The sequence below is a fragment of the Chelonia mydas genome, chromosome 11 (assembly GCF_015237465.2).
Source record: "Chelonia mydas isolate rCheMyd1 chromosome 11, rCheMyd1.pri.v2, whole genome shotgun sequence".
Taxonomy (NCBI): domain Eukaryota; kingdom Metazoa; phylum Chordata; order Testudines; family Cheloniidae; genus Chelonia; species Chelonia mydas.
Genome location: NC_051251.2, coordinates 60133593 through 60153086, shown reverse-complemented (window position 1 = coordinate 60153086; position 19494 = coordinate 60133593). Strand labels below are relative to the sequence as shown.

At 40.0% G+C, this 19494-nt stretch overlaps 1 protein-coding gene across 8 annotated transcripts in view; it reads left to right on the top strand.

Moving 5' to 3' along the window:
* Nucleotides 1-19494, top strand: part of RAPH1 (Ras association (RalGDS/AF-6) and pleckstrin homology domains 1) — a 162192-nt gene that overhangs the window by 95761 nt on the left and 46937 nt on the right. For 3 of the 8 annotated variants that reach the window (XM_037912272.2, XM_043524886.1, XM_043524884.1), the window contains 2 exons: nt 2037-2117; nt 17554-17628. The exons of 3 other annotated variants lie outside the window; for them this stretch is intronic. In XM_037912272.2, the coding sequence (XP_037768200.1) occupies nt 2037-2117; nt 17554-17628 (156 nt within the window). The remainder of the gene's footprint in view (nt 1-2036; nt 2118-17553; nt 17629-19494) is intronic. 2 more of the 8 variants (XM_043524887.1, XM_043524885.1) reach the window with 2 other exon arrangements.

Sequence of the window (19494 nt, the reverse complement as noted above, 5' to 3'; positions counted from 1 at the left end):
TTTCCCCTTCCTCAAATGTCCATTAATGAAGAAGACCGGTATGGAACTGTGCACTCCAGTAGGAAAATATAAATAGCCCTTTCCACCTCCCCCCCCTTGTAGTTCCCCCTCCACACACACATTCAGTAGGTACAGATGCATAATATATACTGTACCATTAATATGGACAAACTAAGGGCATGTGTACAGGGTGGAGTAATGTGCACTCTGGGGATGTGCTTTTTGTTGCGCATTAATTGATACTGTTTCAAACAGCACTACGTTAAAGAGCACTAGAAAACTTTTAGCGCCCACAAGCAAGGTCTGAATGGACCAATTAATGCGCAACATGTTAGTGCACTTAGAAATCACTTTCCTGTAGTGTAAAAAGAAAAGGAGGACTTCTGGCACCTTAGAGACTAACCAATTTATTTGAACATATGCTTTCGTGAGCTACAGCTCACTTCATCGGATGCATGCAGTAGAAAATACAGTGGGGAGATTTATATACACAGAGAACATGAAACAATGGGTGTTACCATACACACTGTAACAAGAGTGATCAGGTAAGGTGAGCTATTACCAGCAGGAGAGCAGGGTGGGGGGAGAAACCTTTTGTAGTGATAATCAAGGTGGGCCATTTCCAGCAATTGACAAGAACGTGTGAGGAACAGTGGTACCTCACTGTGTAGACAAGCCATAAGAAAATAATTGAACAAGAATTCATATATTCATAGAACCCTGTTAAAACCTCTAAATTAATAACTTCATAAAAAAATCTGCACAACTCATACTTAAGAGGAGACAGGTTTGTGCCAAGGAACTGAATCTGAACTGAGAAACAGAAAAATGGGTTTGTGACATAGTGTTATGCTGCAGTGTTCAAAAGTTTTTTCTCGGAAGCACCCAACTCCCAATGAAAATCTCTCCCTAAAAGCTGTGATGAATTAGTATGGGAGCTTATAAATAATATATGATCACAGAATATTTTTCTGTTTTGTAAACCAGTTTCTTGTCCTCCTGATACTGAGATAATTAAGTGTTGAAAAAGTGCAGGGATTCATATTGGAGAAGAGAGGGGATGAGAGATACGTCTGTGTAAAATTAGCAAGATTACTTGTTTGGCCATACTTGGCCCAAAACACATTTGGAACAGCTGACCAAAATTAGGAACACAGCAGCATTCAATGGAGTTGTAAAATGTGAAAGGAATTTCTGTAGTTTTCTTTAATAAATCAAATACTGTTACAACTTACAGAAATGCAAACTGGGGCTTTTTGTGGGTTATAGAGGAGCTTGACACTGTGGAGTGAGACGTACTGAAGGGACAGTTGACAATTGGAGGCTATCATTTATTCTTGAGTTGCTGCTGAGTCATTCTTGCATGTGATATTGGTTAATTTTTACCCAGTTGGATAAGGATTGGATGTGACTGGTTATGAATAAAACGAAAACAGCCTTCCATTTTAGTTTAACGTGTTGTTAGGTTTAGATTTGTAGTTAGTTAAAGGGGGAAAATATACTGCTATAAGTGGCATTATTTTCTGTGTTTGGGGTTAGAATATTTGGGGGGAGGTATGACGGAAGGTGCAAAGGAGAGAATACATCTTAGTTCACAAACCCATAGCTATTTACTAATGTGTATTATCTGAGTCTGGTTTCTTCTTAATCAGTTTCAGTGTAGCTGAAAAATGGGTAAAGTTAACACATATTATATGAAAATAAAGAAATATACTCATCAGAAATTGGTTACTAGGAAAGAAAATAGCCTAGAATGTAATACACAAACAAATTGTGTATTTTTTTTGTAGGTGGAAGGGGAAAATAAGAATATATTCTTATCCCTAAAAAGTATTGATGGCTGTTGCAAAACAGGGTGGGAACAGGGATGTTGCATGTTTCTTGATATGTTTATTTTCACTTCTCTTTCTTTTACTGGTTCACATCACTGCTCATTCCCACTCTTCCTGCATGATAATAAATGGTGCCTTTTCCTCTTCTTCCTTTTTCTTTCATTTTCCCACTACTCCTCCTCCCCAATTCCTTCATTTTCACAGCATAATGTTTCTGTGGGACATCCCATCAGGCAGTCCAAGCGTCACATTGACTTCACAGAAGAGGAGGCTGAGCTGACTCCTGTAAGTTATGACGTGTCTGTCTGTCTCTCTCCTTTTTGTGCGCCTGTGGCTATACCAGTGCCCCTTGTAATTAGAAACTGCATCAGTGATTTGAGCCTTATCCATTAACACCTCAGCAATGGAGACTGTAGTGAGCCTGTATCATAATCTGTAGCTTTTTGCAGACTTCCTTACACTTGATCCTTCCCTATCCTCTAGCAATTACTTCCCAAATGTACTAGTTTGAGTAAGCTATTTACACTCTAATTAAAACAGCGTGTTAAGCCTGATTGCTGATAGCAAAGCTTCAGCCCTTCCAAGGGAAGGGTGCAATAGGAGATTTCTCCGCTAGATGCGTTCTATGATTTATTATGATACCTCACTTTTATACAGTGCTTTCCATCCATAGATCTCAAAGAGCTTTACAAAGGAGGTCAATGGCATTGTTCTGGTTTTACAGGTGGGGATGCTAAGGTTGTGGAGGTGAAGTGACTTGCCCAAGGTCACCCAGCAGGCTAGTGGCAGAACCAGGTCTAAAATCTTCAGTATTTATTTATAACACTAGAATAAAAGTATAAAAACTCAGTTTGGTAGGCAAGTCTTTTGTCTACAGAATTTAATGTATTTAAACTTATTTACATTTTTTAGTCTTTCAAATTAGACTTATTTTTCTTCAAAAGTACGATGTAATTCTGAATCTTAAAAACTAGAGTCTGAAGACTAGGAAATACTATTACAATTTGAAATTACAGTACAGTGACCTTTACATGGAATTTTCAAGAGTGTCAAAATGTGGGTTTTTCTTATCAGATGTCACTGTTTCTGGTCACATCCCCTTTCTAAATTTTTGTCACCGAGAATAGATATGATTTAAAAATGGAATTGTAAAACATCTTTCTAGTTCTTACAATGAATCTGTAAAGCATAAGTTGCACAACAATGCCCTCAGCTGGCTAAATTAGGCAAACCGTTTAGTATTCATAATATATTTTAATAGGGCTTGATAAAACAAGAGAATCTCATGAAAATAGAATATTATTTAGATTCAATACATAGGTTTTCTGCATTAGTCATAAAAGTAAAGTTAAAAAAACCCAAAATCCGAAACCTGATCAGTCATGTTAGTCTTTGGAAAAACTTCTGGTGAAAAACTATTTATCCATAACCCAGTGTTTTACATGGACATTTTTCAGGATTTTTCCCTTTGGTAAAGTCATTGTAGAAGATAAGTTAGACAAGAGCACAGCAAATGTAGATATCCTAGTAATAGATGAATTTCTGTATAAAAGGAATTAATCAGTCAACTGGATAATGGCATACAATACTCCTGCTTTAGTATTTTCCATATGTATAGAATAATTACTCTGTGAATGAAAATATACAGAAAAACCTATATGGGTTTTCTCCTTGCAACACTAAGTAGGAACTTTTCTGTGTGTACATTTGGTTTTTGTTGTTGTTCTTGCTGGTCATTCTTTCTTACATCTGTATATTGACTTAGTTCTTATTTTTTAAACATCTGATTAATGGCTTTACTGTTACTGTTTGTTCATGCAAAATTTGTGATTAGGTTTTATTTGTCTACAATATTTGTGATCTTTGTCATTGGTAAATATCTTTTGCTCTGATGTGCTGTTTTCCATCTGTCTAAGTAATGGACCAAGAGCAAATGGACCAAGTGCAGTAAGATTACAGAATGGCTGGGCAGAGTGTAGCCTTAAACATCTTTTATGATTTTTTATAGTGTATTTGAAAAAATTGCTTTGTAAATTTCAATAGCTATGTTGTCATTGCAGTATATTTCTGTAGACTTGAATGAAGTAGCACTGACTGAATTTTAAAGGAAAAAGTTTAGTGGGGACCTCATCCATTTACAATGTAGATGACTTCATAAGAAATGTAGCAAGATGTTCTGCTGTTACTGAGATCCACACATTTTCCATGTACTGGGGTGAATCATTCCATAAAGAGAGCCTTAAAAGGATGTTGTCTGTGAAACTTTGAACAGGCTTTAGATATAGATTAAATCTACTCTGTAACAGAAAGCTAAGAATAGCAAGTTAAAGAGTAAGTTCTTAAGCAATTTCAGAAGATTTTTTGAGGGGAAGAATTGTGAAATTTGCATCAAACTGTTAATATTTACGTAATGTCTATAGTAACAGTATAAAGATATATAAACTTATTTGTTTACAGTAGTACAGTATTTTAATATTTGGATAATGTAAAGGCTATAAATCTGTCAAATAATACATAATTAGATATATCAGATGTACTTCAGGATCATAATTTAACATAAGTTTTTCTAGGTATATTCCACCTTTTTCTGAATGGAGAGATTGCTCCATATAGTATCCTTCAAGTCTCTAACTTCAAAGGAGCAACCTCCTTAGATAAAGGAACTGATATGAAATAAGCAGCTCATTTGCATTCAGTAAAGTTGGGCAATGCACTTAAGCCCTAGTTAACTGGGTTTTCATGTCTAATAGTAGTGTGTACGTAGGCTTAGAAGGATTCGTTTTTTGTCGGTAAATGTCAATTTCAAAGAAAAAGTATTTCCATTGATAATCATCGAAATTTACTTATGGGCAAAGTAAGAAAAATGTTGCTTGACAATTCTAGTGTTTGATTTTAAGGATATTTACTTTTTGGACAGGTGATGTTGGCAATTTGTGATTTAACGGTTATAAAGCTATAACTTTTTGAATCTCAGTACCTACGGTCATTAAATAATTGTGAGACTTCCCATGCCCCCCATTGTCTGATTTTTTTTCCCCAGTGGTTTCCTGCAATTCTGAAAATTTAAATAGATAAAAATTGGGATAAAAAGCTTAAAAGCCATAATTTTGCACAGCTGTGAAAGTTTAAATAGATAAAAATAGAAAAAAATGCTTAAAAATAAATATCGATATCTATTGAAATTATTAAAAAAAAATAATTCTGCCAATCTTAAGTGTATGGCATGTTGTGTAGTAACTCTGAGCATCATATTCTTGCAAGATGCAATATTTTATGTGCATATTTTAAAAGCAGTTTTTTTCCTAAAGAATTCAGTTTGTAAATAAACAGGTTGACGGACAGATTTTTGTCTATATGTATAAATTTGCAACCCAGGATGCACGTTTTAGACATGTGACTGGGAAGAAGTAATCCATTCCATTACTGTGTGAAACACTTGGGTGCGTGTTGGAATTTCATGCAGCCTTTTTTCTTTTTTTTTGACTTGAAGTTTGTTCCTCTCTTGAGCACTACCAACCTCAGGAATTAAAAACAGTCCATTGAGTTTATTAAAAAGGAAACTGCAATTCTTTGTGAAAGGGGAGGGGAAACTGTTTGGTTTGGGATATTCAAAAGATTTTCTGCTGTAGTTCAATACACTTCAACACAGCACTTTCCAGTGATCATCATCATGCTATGTGTGAGTCCTCTGAGTCCATCTGTTTTATCTTGTCCAACAAAGACTTCCTTACAATTTTGTGTCTCATGTTTATTTTTGGGAAAGCTAAAGCTCTTACTAGAATCTTCAGAAGTCTTAGATGATTCATAAATATCCCTTTGAGATAGATGGGAGTGTCTTTTTTGTTTGTTTATAAATTGAGATTAATATAAATATTTGCAGTCTCAGTCTGAGCTGTTCTTTGTTTATAGCAAAGAAAAAATATGAAGCAGACCAACTCCATTCCCTTCTTTCAAATAGGTTAAGACTACCAAATTGTAACTGAGTATTTCGCTACCATGGAAGGAGAAATTGTCAATACCAGTACACAGGCAAAAGATTTGTGGTGCAGCTCATAATGTCGCTTGACGTGTACATTAGTTTTAATTACATTCTTACAAGAAAACACTGAGTGAAATGGTACATATGACCTTTTATCTTATTTAGCTGTCAAGTACATGTAAACAGTAGGGTGGAAGTGTTTTGTATAGAAGTTGATATTCTAAATGCTTGAAAACGTGCTTGGTCATACTGCTCTGTAGTTATAAATGTTTGCAGTATTTGTGAACAGGAGCAAATAGACTTGTAGCATTGAAATCTCTTCTTAGAATAGCATAAACATCCAGTGTTTGTGTGGAGGGCTCTTTGAAAATATTATTAAATGCTATACACAACAGCTGGTCCATGAACCTCTCTTGGTATTTAGGCTTGAAGATAATGGATGTGTCCCTTCCTTTCAAGGAAGGAAGGAATGCAGGAAATCTTTTGAAGTCCTAAAAGTAATTTGGAACAAAATACATATGCCATGTTTTTATGAACATCAAGGCAAGCTGTTTTTTATTGAATGAACTAGATGTGAAAAGTAATTTACATTTTAAAAATATTTATTGAAATTAAAAGGAACTTAATGTCCATTTTATTCAAATTTAGCTCTTGTCATCACAACATAACACACACATTACATAAAACCTGTGGTAATTCATAGAATGTGTTGTGTTAACACATTTGCGTGCTTAAATCTTTTTTTTTTCTGCTTGTGTTTGAGATTAATTTTGGTAGAGTTATAAGAGGTATCCCCTATTTCTGTATTTGTTTGATTTTCAGTTCTTTGGATTAGATTTGAAGTTCAAGGATTATTATGCATGTGATAGCTTGCAATGTTTTTCAGTTTTGTAATTTTAAGGGTTGTTGTGAAGGATATGGATTAGGTTTTTATAAATCTTTTATCGGATGAGACTATTTAGTCAGAGAATCTTGGTTTTGATTTGAATAATTTTTTATAGTGTTCATTTTATGGTATCTAAGTGCAACTTGTAAAGTTACAACTTGAAAAAATTGAAATACTATTATTAACAAAAAACTTAATGTAGCTTGAATTGCCTGTTCAGATACATTATTTATATATATATTCGTTTTCTACATTTTCTGTTTGTAATTTCACTCCTTTGTTTTCTTCTCACCATATGTTTCCCTTTGCATCTATCTCTGGCCTTTTAAAATAAATTTTAAAAAAGGAAAGTATTTAAAAATAGTTTGACAATTTATTCTTTACTGTGCAAAACCACTCAAACATAGTGAGTTCCTTTTGTGTGTGTTGTAAACATGGTCCCTGAAAAGAGAGTGCTTCTGGTAAGAAGATCAGCTACAAGAATATATAATGCTGACTTGTAAAATCAGTCTTCTTTCCTTCATTCTACGCTAAATGTTTTTGCCTTTTCTGTGATGACCAAAACAAGCTACATTGGACTGCTTACACTAATTGTGATGAGACCACACCTGGAAACTTTTTGTGAAGAAATCCTGCAGTGAGATCCTTGCAGAAAGCAGTCACAGCCCTCATCAAGCTCCCCCAGCAGGATACTCACTAAGCTGCTGTTTGGATTCTACCATACTGGACCCCTGTACTCTTAATCCTCTTGAGTCTGAGCATAGTCCAAGCACTGCCTCTGGCTCTGGGTCTTTAGGCATACGCTCAGGATACAGATCCTTTGCCTAGCACCCCTTCGGAGACCCTGCAGTCCAACTGCCCAGGCCCTGAAACTGGTGCTGGCGCCTCCAGACTCTTCAGTAGCTTAAGCATACCCCTTACCAAGACCTCCCACCTTGTGCCCACTCAGGTTTTCAGTTCACCTCTTCAAGGACATTGGATAGTTGAAGCAAATAGACTTTGCAACGGGATTTCAAAAGCAATCATTCATTAGTTTAGACAGCACAAGAAATACACAGAACCAGAAAAAACAATAAAACCACTCCCTGCCTCATTTCCTCACTGCTCTTGAGCGTTCTTTGAGATTTGGTCAGAGTCTTCTAAGGTATCCAGGATCCTTCCTCTCTTCTGCACATGGAATCTGTATGACCTCTGCGTTATGACCCTGTCTCTTACAACTTTCAGTTCCCTTCCTTAGGTGACTTCTGGATTAACCTTGTCAGGCAATGTAAGTCCTCCACCAGATGACCCATTGCTTAGTTGCCAGCCAGCTAACTTGTAGAACCAGTCTTTTTGATTTGTCCACCTCTTTAGCATATCTATTGTATTGCCCAGGTGGATTTATTCACATGCCAATATGTCTCAATAGTCCTTTCACCCAACCCCGGTATGGCAAATTGACACACACTGGTGCATTGATCCACCCATTCCTCACTCCCAGTGGGTGTCTCTGAAAAGAAGTTAACCTGCTGAGGTCAGGTAACAAGCAGCACAAGACTGAACAACTAAACTGAGTCACACATTTTATAAAAATAATGCAGTAATCTCCCACATTGTTCACAGAAGCTAGTTCACCTACTTACACCTTTATGGTGTATAGTAGTTGACATAAGAGTTTGCTGACTCTCTAAAACTGCTTCACTGAAAGCATGGAATATTTGAAAACATGGAGTATTTGAATATTTGCAAATAGCTAATTTTATGAGTTTCGTCTAGCCATCAGCAGGATGAAGTTCTTCAAGAACGTTCCCACTCTTTCCATTGCATGTAGGATTTAATAGCTTTATTTTATAAAAGAACTTGGGAAAGAGAGGTTAAGAAAATTCAGTCCAAGTAAAGTCAAGATCAGATGTCTTTAAAGAAAAGATGGTGTTTCAGAATGTTTCCCTATAAATAAATCAAGTAGAGGGATTCTAGCCATGTGTACAATGTGTGTATAATTTTTGGCTTGAATGAATACTTTGTGAAAGAAGCTGGGCTAGAAATATCTGATCATTTTACCTATTTAGCAAACTCTATGGACACTCTGCTTGACTTGGTCTTGATTACATATATGTGCATAAGTCATGTATGTATTGACTGGAAAACATTAATTATTTGAGTATTCTAGATATAGCTGTGCAAATGGCATAACTAAAGTAGAATGGAATGTCTTCTAATGCAGTGCTTTCGCTCCCTTACTCCCCTGCTAGAAGGACCCTTTTCTCCTAACCATGCTCTGTTCTTTATTTTAATGGGAGGATAAATGTTGCAGGGAGGTAGGGGGTTGTCTTTAAATTAACCATTTTTCTTAATCATCTCAAAGACTGTTTCAAGCCTTTTTAATTTCTAGTGTCCAATGGTATGCTACCTGATTGCAGTATTACAGACCTTACCCTTAAGGGAAGGAAGTGTGCTTTTTTTATTGGACAAACAGTGGGAAATGTATTTTAGTTATAGGAAACTGATTGGCCGTCTACGCTATGAATCAATGAATCAACTATCACAGCAGGAAAAAAATGTAGTGGAACACAGGATTTTGTTGGCCACCTGGCAAACACTAAATATGGCTACATTAAGGAATACTATATTGTGTCTTTTTTTACTGTTTTGTCTAAATATAATTTTTAGACTCTAAAAGCAGTCAGGTAGAATTTACTTCCACTGGCTGCCTTCTACTTGTTCTAACGTATTAAGTTAAAGTTGGATTGGCAAAGGACAGAAATATCTGATAATCCAGATGTATTAAATATATTAAAGATTTGGAAATATGGAAGAGTTACCATGAAAAGATTTTACTCACCCCTTTTGGAGTAGCAAATTTTAATGCAAATTTTATTTTTATCTGTATGCCATAACTCCTATCTAGGTTTCTGAATTTTATGTCAATGGTATTTCTAGATGTACATTCATTTAGGATTATACTTAAAAGGATAATATGTGTCAAGGGTTTGTAAGGTCAAAATATTGACCTGCATTTTTGTAGCATAGACTCATAGAATTTAGAGAGGAAAAATTTGATAATGAGTCATCTGGTCCATCCCTGGGGGCCAATGCAGAATTGTAGCTATAGTAAATTTTTATTGCTTTGTATCCAGTCAGTCTTGAAATGTTTCAAGCAATGAGGTTTCCATTACTGCTTCTGGAAGGTTATTCCATAACTTAACAAATATCAATCTCAAAAGTTTTGAGATTGATAGTTGAATTAAATGGTTTTCTGTATTAGATAGATTTTAAGTGGTTTTAAAGTGCAGACTAAGTTTGCCCCATAAAATGGAACAAAAATAACCCTGTAACTAATTCTTTTCTTAGTTATTTTCTCGTGCCTAATACTCCATTGGACCACCCTAAATTATTCCCCTCTCTCTGGTATTTATTCATTTCAAGTATTTGAAGAATGTTATAGTCACACATAGTTGTTGCTTTGCCAAGCTATAATGTATTCTTTTAAATCTCATAAATCGATTTTTCCAACTGGTTTAATCACTTTTGTTGCTCTTATCCATACACCCTCTAACTTCCCTACATGTTTTTGAATTTGAGGTGCCCAAAAGTAAATATAATATTCCAGAATTAGGGTCACCATAGATTTTCAAAGAAGGACTATACCCTTCTTGCCCTTTGGCATGTCATTGCAGCTCAAATTCATATTGGCAGTTTAAGTGCCATCGATTTGCTAGCTCAGACTTTGATTGCCAGAATCAGTCCAAACAAACTCATTATTACTGCTTTCTAAGTACCTCCTTTTCAAGGAATATCTGTATTTTAATTTTTGCTGCAGATCAGGAAAGCAATGGGAACAAAATCCACTTAGTTCTTCATTTGGCTTTTTCTTGAACAGATACTATAGACTTTTTACTTTTCAAAAATACCTAGGTCCAGCCCCTCAAAGCAATCCTGTAGTAAAAAAGGTTCTTATGCACATATGTGATGGAAATGCTTTTGTTTTGTAAAAGCCTGTTTTTAATGATGCCAGCTTGTTTACCCACTAACCATTCGTTCAAAGGGTTGCAAATTTCTATCCCTCTTTGGGAACTGGGCTTATACCTAATGCGGACAACTAAATGAACCATTAAACTATCATCCTTTATCCAAGGCTCCCTATTCCTTGTGGTTGAACAAACGAGTGAAAAGGGCCAAATTTATCTAGGGATTAGGCCAGTTTATTTCCCCTGAGATGAAAAACCTACTGTTCGGAAGAAGATTGCAGCAGTACAGAGACTGCAAAGCCCCCTTGAGATAAAGTGGGTGGCTGTAGAGGACCAGCGCAGGCCAGATAGCATGTGTTGATTATGATGTGGCCAGGTTCGCTGGAGGATGTCCATTTGGAGTTCCAGCCATAAAATAAACTTATTTTAAACACACATGCCACCTTAGCAGGGAGAATGCCCCCGAGCAAATTTACACTTCCGTGTACCAGCACTGATTTTTAAGGTGTGTGTGTGTACATAGGATACGTCTACTTTTCTGGACAGAACAGAATTCCCCTTCTCTGTGAAAGATTCTGCTGTACTTATGCTGGATGATACCTGCTATGATTGCTAATAGAATAATTGTGCTGCTAGGGCTCAATCTTGCCAGATATTGAGCTCCCTCAACTCTCACTGAAATCAATAGTTGATAGTACTCATATAACCGGCAAAATATTCTTCTTTTCTCTTATAAGAATGTCTGTCTGGCAGTCCTCCCCAAAATTAATCAGTAATTGAGGCGAGGAACCCCTTGAGCCATAGACCCTGGCTACAATTTCCCACAGCTCAACCATTGTGCTCCAGAGCAAGCTCCTGTTACTGCAGGCCTCTTGTTATATTTTCAGCTAAACAAACGCACACAACTCCAGTGGTATCCTTTTCTACTAAACTTTCTTTTCTTGTTTCTCTGTGGCCTGAGGCATTTGGGCTTCCTTTTGCCTTACTGTGAACATGTGTTCCCGACCCCCACTCCAGTACACACACAGCAGGCGAAATGGCCAGCGTGGGGAAGAAGGGCAGACGAGATGTCTCCTGTAAGGTGCTATTAACAGCCTTGTGTCAAAAATTCCTTCCGAGAAACAGCGCTACCTCCTGGGGGGAGAGTGAGGTCCCAACTCCCACCTGTCTGTGTCGTTGATATCCAAGAAGGCTAAGGGTAAAAAGCCCTAGAAAAGCATACTCTCCAGCCATGATACTGCATCGCAAAAGAAAGGGCGAGCTGGAATCCATTAAATCCAACAAGGACAATAGTGAGGAGCTTATTCAAACAGAATTCTTTGACCCTATGTTGAGAAATGTTATAGATACCCTTGAGCTCCATCCTGACCTAGCCAAGCTGAATAGGAAGTATTTCCCCCATTTATTCACCAAAGAATTCAGTAAAGTCTCTTGATAAGACAGTATGATACATTCTATTCTTGCTGAGCAGAAGTTCCTAGGAAGGGCAGGAAACTTTGCAGGCAAGTCTTTATTTACATTTTACAACATCCTTAGAGTTAAGCTTCACTTGTTCTGCAAGTAGTGTCCCTGTGGGGGGTACTCTGTAGTTGTGGTTGTGTCCCTGCGCTGCTGATTGGAGAACTTTGGTAGTAGTGTCCGTTAGGCCCACACATGTGCGGTCTCTCCTTATTTTGCGCCAAGAGGCTAGTCAGCGCACGTGGGCTAGTTCCCCCTCAGTTCCTTCTCAACCACCCATGGCTAGAGACGGAACTGTTCCCAGTCCATTAGGACCATTACTTTTGATTTGTATTTCTGTAGTTCGCTAGCCTCCTAGTTCTTAGTTGTAGTTCTAGCTGTAGTTTTTTCTTTTTCTTTTCTTCTCCCCCTTTTTAAAAAAACAACAAAAAACGACTTTTCCACTTTTTTCCTTGTTGCGGACCCTTCCCTCAGTGTGGTCTGCCCAGCTTACCAAGCTTCAAGAAGTGCCTCTCTTGCAAAGAGGATTCTTGTTGCAGACGAGCACTCCCAGTGCATTCGCTGCCTCAGGGAAGGTCACATTCAATAAAAGTGTGATCTTTGCCAGGAAATCAGGCCCCAGTCTCATAAGGATAGAGAGCTCAGACAGAAAATTATCTTCGTGCAGGTGGCTTTCCCACCCTCTCTGGACCCGCACCACGAGTCACCTGGAAGATATGAGTCTTCCCCAGAGCCCTCAACATATAAAGGCTGTGGGGCGAAGAAACAAGTCACTGATTCCTTTCACAAATATCGAAAAAGAGCAGAAAATCCCCACAGTGAGCCCTAAGAGAGCCACAAACACTCTGGTATGCTTGGTATCCTCGGTACTGCCAGCACCGAGACCCTCTGTCTGGTACGCATGGCTCACAGAAGTTCTCAGAGGCAGGTATCTTTGACAAGCCTACAGACCCGATGGGCATGGGCACCAAGTCAATGGCACTGAGGGACAAGGACAGGAGTAAGCACTCCTCTAAGAAGGTATTACCGGTATGCAATTTAACATAGGGACTATAATCGACACCTCATTTGGCACCAGAGCATCGGTATGGACAAGATCTTCATCTTCCATGGTACCGCCAGCAGTATCAAGTCAGTCGGCACTGCTGGAATTCAGACGCTCCAGGGACCTTCATGTATCACACATACCGGAGTCTCCTTGGTGCCGGGACTTCTGCACCAAGTCTTCGAACAGAATGGGAGTCTTCCCTGCTGCCCTGTCATGCCCCTCCCGCTCTCTAGTGAAGGCTCAGATAACGAACCTGAGGCTGTAGAATCACAGTACTCCTTCCAGGCTCCTTACAGTGTCCAGTATCAACAGGGTCCTCGAGCATACCCTCAGGTAGCCCCACCACCACCACCTCGGTACAGCCACCCCTGGGCACCACCACTGACCTCTGTGCTATCACCACCCCAGTGACCATACTGGGATCCTTGGGCTGCATATCGACACCATGCCTCTCAAACATCTTACCACTGATGTATTGCTCATAGGGGGGGGTGCGCATCTAACTGGCATTGCAACACAAGACAAATGTGGTCACCCATGGAGATATCCCTTCACATCAACCACCTCGAGCTAAAGGCAGTCAGGAAGACTGGCACCCATTTCCTCCTACTGATCAAAGTATTACACAAGAGAGTCCTAACAGACAATCGACAAGGGGGAGCCAGGTCACCTTCTCTTTCTGTGGAGGCGATAGGGCTATGGAAGTGGTGTTACACTGTCAGCGGCCTACCTCCCAGGCACACAAAACTCAATAGCGGACAGTCTGTTGCAAATTCCCACACAGCCATGAGTGGGAGCTAGGCCCAGTAGAACTTCACAATCTATTCAGGGGGCACTGACCACAGACTTGTTCACCACTTACCTGAACAAGATATGTCCACGCTACTGCTCCCTAGACAATGCTCTCCTCCTCTGCTGGGATGGAGACCTTCTTTATGTCTTTCCTCCTTTTCCCCTACTATCGAAGGTCCTTCTGAAAATAAAAAGACGGAGCTCACGTCATTCTGATCACTCCTACTTGGCCGAGACAGAATTAGTACCCTTACCTGTCACACTCCGTACCTCCTCTCCCAGTTCAGAGGACATACCCTACATGCCAGCCTGGGGGTTCTCCGCCTCGTGGAATGTTTCCTTCTTGGTTCGAACATCTAGACAGCTCCTGTTCAAAGGAAGTATAGGAGGTATTACTGCGCAGCAGAAAGTCCTCGACACGACGTACCTACCTGCAAAAATGGTGCAGATTTCGAATTTGGTGTACTTCCCAACAAATCTCCCTGACATCCGTGACTCTTCCACATATCTTAGTCCCTTTTTGGGCCAGTGCATAGTCTATCTCTAAGCTCTCTGAGTTCACCTAGCAGCTATAACAGCCTTCCACCAACCAGTAGAGGGATACTCAGTGCTGTCACACCCGACCACCAAAAGGTTCCTCAAGGGCATAGTAAACCCCTTCCCACAACCTCAACTTCCTTCTCGGACATGGGACTTAAACCTGGTACTGAAAGGATTGACCAGGCCTCCCTTCGAACCCCTGGCCACCTGTTTGCTTACGTACCTCTCAGTGAAAACAGCCTTCCTGATTGCGATTACCTCAGCCAGGAGAAATAGCAGCTTTGATGGCACATCTCCCCACATGGTATTCTTTCAGGCCAAGGTTACGCTTAGGCCACATCCAAAATTCATTTCTAAAGTAACCTCCCCGTTTCACATGAACCAATTGATTCATCTTCACCTTCTACCCAAGCCTCACCATGACAACAAAGAGGCTATATTACATGCTCTAGATGTCAGGAGAGCCCTAGCCTTCTACTTGGACAGGATGAAGATTTTCAGGAAAATCCCCTAGGCGATTTTGAGGAAAGCTCCAAGGGCTCAGCAATATCAGCCCAAGGACTCTCCAAGTGGATCTCGAACTTCATCAGACACTGCTACCAAGTTTGCAATATGAGCCTTCCAAATACTATTCGTATACACTCCACAAAATTGATCTTCTCATATGTCACTTTCTTCAAGAATGTCACTATCTCAGAAATCTGTACAGCGGTGACCTGGGCATCAGTTCACACCTTCGCAGAAAATTATGCGATTATGGGGGACTCCGTCTCCATAGTACTGTCATCTGTAACTGACTCAAAAGTCACAGACCTCCAGAAGAGATACTGCTCGGGAGTCATCTATAGGGACGCTACTCGTAGAATAAGTTACTCACCTTGTGCAATAACGTTGATTCTTTGTGATGTGCGTCTCTGTGGGTGCTCCGCAATGTACCTCCTCCCCTCTACTTTGGAGTTCTTGTCAATGAGTCTGCGGTAGAGAAGGAACTGATGGGGGTAGCTCATGCACGCTGGCTAGCCTCGTGGTGCAGCACGAGGAAAAACAGCACATGGGCTGGCCTAATGGATACTGCGATCAAAGTTCTCCAATCAGCAGTGCACGGATGCAAGCACGCCTACAGTGGAGCACCCATACAATGAAGCACCTCTAGAGGGACACATCTCGAAGAAACATCATTACTGCACAAGGTGAGTAACTTCTTCTTTACTCATACTTTCATTTTAAACAAAGCATTGTGTTCCTTGACAAGGATACAGTATCCACAATCAGGCTTGTCTAGACTGAAAAAATTAGTTGTTTTTAAAATGTTATCACTTCTTAAACATCACTTAGCATCTCATGGGTAAAGGCCATGATATTGAAAAAGTTATTAGGTGGCCATGGTCATAGAAGATGTGATCCGTAGGATGTGCTAGCTAACACGTACTAACTAATGTGTTTGAAAATTCTGGTGTAGACAGCCGCTTTGTAACTTAACATGTGCCAGGCTGAATTAAAGCTTGAAGTGAGTCTAGACTTTACTTTGACCAACTTAGCGTGGGTTAAGTTACACAATACTGTATCTACACTCCATTTTTCAAATATATTAGAATTTGTTAGCTAACACATCTCTCCCTCACATGTTTAAATCCTGGTCTACACAAGGACTTGGTTGTTCATGACTAGTGTGTTTTTAAGCATTAGGGCGTATCCTTGGTGGTGGTTGAAAATATGCTAATAAATTAGCTAACATGTTTTAAAACAGCTCTCATTTTCCCAATCAAACGCTCAAAGGGGGATTTCTTTCTTACCCTTACTTACCCTAGGATTAGTAACTGACATCTCCCCAAAGAGAAACACTGAATCCTCTATTTCCAGATCTTTATTCTCTGTACATGTTATTCCAGAGCAATAATGTCCTATTGTAGTAACCTCTCAGGAATGACTTGAGAGAAGGTCGTCAAGTCAGTTCTCAAGAAAATATCCTTCCTGTGTGGCTGATACAGTTTATGTATAATTTAAATTCTTGGCCAATGGGGTAGCCATTTAACACCCATGAAACAAAGACTCCTACCTCAGGCAGAATTTGGCTTCTGTCAAATTTACTGGTGGAATGGCTGCCCAAGAAGGAAAGCCACGCTTTAACAGCTCTAAAACCTGAACAAAAGGACATCAGATCTTACACTTCATGTTACTTTTGTCTTACTGGCATAAGATGTTCAGGAGGGAGTCATATTTTGTCTTTGATCTGCTCTCTCATCTGGGAAATGTTAACCCTTGGTCACTTCCCAAATGTGGATGATTGTCAGACAAACTCTTAGAGGAGAGAGAAAACTTCGTTTATATGTGAATTTCTCACTTGTGAGATATTTGGCAATCTGACCCATCCTTCTGGGGACTGTATTGAGAGAGAGAGAGAATATCAGTACATGAAAAGTTTAATTTGTTGGCCATAGTTCAGGATTATCAGTTACTCTCATTATGGTAAGGTTTTTTCTGCAGTTTTGGAAGTCCTCTTCTTGGGAAAACGAGCCAGGGTACAAAGCTTGACCAGCATGTCCTGGTTCCATGACTGACAGTTCTATGCTGTCTTCATCTCTGCACAGCAGAAGCAGCAAGCCCAGTTGTATAGGATTTGCATGATGTGGGTAGGATTTTTAAAAGTGTCTAAGTGACTTAGTAATGTAAGTCTCTTTACTCATGCTCCTAAGTCACTTAGGTAATTTTGAAAATCCTAGGCAGTAACTTGTAGAAAAGAAATCAGTAACAGGTAAGAAAAAATTTTCTTTACGTGTATTTTATAATTGTTATGCCATTGAAAAACAGGTGAAAGGAAAGATGGTGTCTTTTACTAGCACAGCTGCTTATTAAACCTTTGCTTTCTGTCAAAAGTGTTTCTGAAATTCATTGTCTAGAGATGGTTAGAGTTTTATGGATGGGAGGAGTTTGCGTGGGGAAGTTAAGTGCCGAAGGTTTTTAAGTGTTTGCTTAAATTCTGCTTGTCTACTATAATCAACACACTATAAAATTACTGCACTGATTTCCTTTGACTTATTTTCTTTCTCTCTCTTTCTTTCTTTCTGCACAAGCACTCCTATCTGGACAGGGAAACATCCCTTCTTCTGAGAAACATTGCAGGAAAGCCTTCTCATTTGCTGACCAAGGTGATTCATCTTCTTTCCACCTGCATGTGACTTTTTCCTTGTTGATAGAATGCAGCTCCCACTTCTGAGTTTATAAGTTTGATGCTCACCCCTCCCTCACTGACTTCCCCCCCCCTCCTCCCCAACCTGTTACATTTACTAGAGTGACTTTTCCTCTTGTCAGGCTGTTTTTAAAGGCTGTCTCATTTTAAATATACTCTGTTAAGTTACTGCAAATATCCATCAAAGATTCCAAGTTCTTGGAGAGCATGTAATATTCATCTTAGCATTCTTGGCTAAAAAAGTCAAGTGGAGTCAAAAGTCTGTGGAGTCTGAAAGCTCTTCTGTTCTCCTCCCCTTTACAGGTATAAAAATCAAGCTGTGGGAAGCACATGGACGCTTTTTCTCATACTGCCAGAAAACAATAACATTCTTCAAATGAATTAATTACTAGCAACAGTTTGTCTTCATACTGAAAGAAAGGATAAATTTGCTATTTTGAGTGCTCTTACTTGGTGTAATCTGGAAAAAACACCCTAGTGTAAGACAAGATACTCAGAAGCCTGTTATGGATAACTCCTAAATTATTTCTGTAGCATGGAAAAAGAGTCAGTAACACCCCAAGAGCACGCCTCGCGTTTTAATATATTGCTGTCCACTTCCTGGCACTGTTCGTTATGTTGGGAATCATAATTACTTTACCCCCGTAGTTATACCAGAGGAGATGAAGGGTACGGACTGTGATTCTATTCAGTGATGACCAGATGGTATGCGGAAAACTATGTAGTTTTGTGTTGTAGAGAGACTTGCACATCCATTCTATCAGGAGTCCGACTTCACTGTTGTCCACCTTCTATGTACCATTTCGTTGATTATTTTAAAAAAAAAAAATTTAAGTGCTCCTAGGGAGAAGCTGGGGCAAATCTGAAGACAAGGACTATATATAGATTATACCGATATAGTAAAGCAACAAGGGCATATTTGCTAAATAGGTAGGCTGAGGCTGTATTTGCCAATTATACTTTAGAACAGGGATAGGCAAACAATGGTCCACAGGCCGTTTTAAGCTGGCCTGCAAGCTTCTGCTGGAGAGCAGGATCTGGGGCTTGCCCCAGAGCACTGGGTTCAGGGCTGCACCATGTGGCTCAGCCCTGTTCCGGCTGGGATGCTGGGTAGGGGGCCACACCACGTGGCTTGGTCCCGCTCCGGCTGGGGCGCTGGGTTGAGGGCTGCTCCAGCGCTGCAGCCGGGGTGCTGGGTCGGGGGCCACTCCATGTAGCTCCCAGAAGCTGCGGCATGGCCCCGCTCCGGCTCCTGTGTGCTCCAATGGCCCCTTCCGCCACTCCAATGGGAGCTGCACAGGCAGTGCCTGCAGATGGGGCAGTGTGCAGAGCCGCCTGGCCGCACTTCCGAATAGGAGCCGGAGAAGGAACATGCTGCTGCTTCTGGAAGCCACTTGAGGTAAGCACTGCTCTGAGCCTGCACCCCTGAGCCTTTCCCCACGCTCCAACGCCCTGCACCAGCCCTCATTCCCCTCCTGCTCTCCAAACCCCACGATCCCAGCCCAGAGCACCCTCCTGCACCCCAAACCTCTCATCCCCAGCCCCACCCCAGAGCCCTCATCCCCACTAGAGCCCTCACCCCCTCCCGCACACCAACCCCAGTTTTGTGAGCATTCATGGCCCGCCGTACAATTTCTATTCCCCAGTGTGGCCCTCAGGCCAAAAACTTTGCCCACCCCTGCTTTAGAACTACTGTTTTTTCTAGTAAGCTGTACTTGTGTTAACACTTTTTTTAACTGGCCAGCAGCTCTCTGTTTTCCTAAGGAAATTTATTCCAGCTGCTCTGTAGTAAAGGAGCTTTAACAGCAGCCCAGAACAAAAGTAA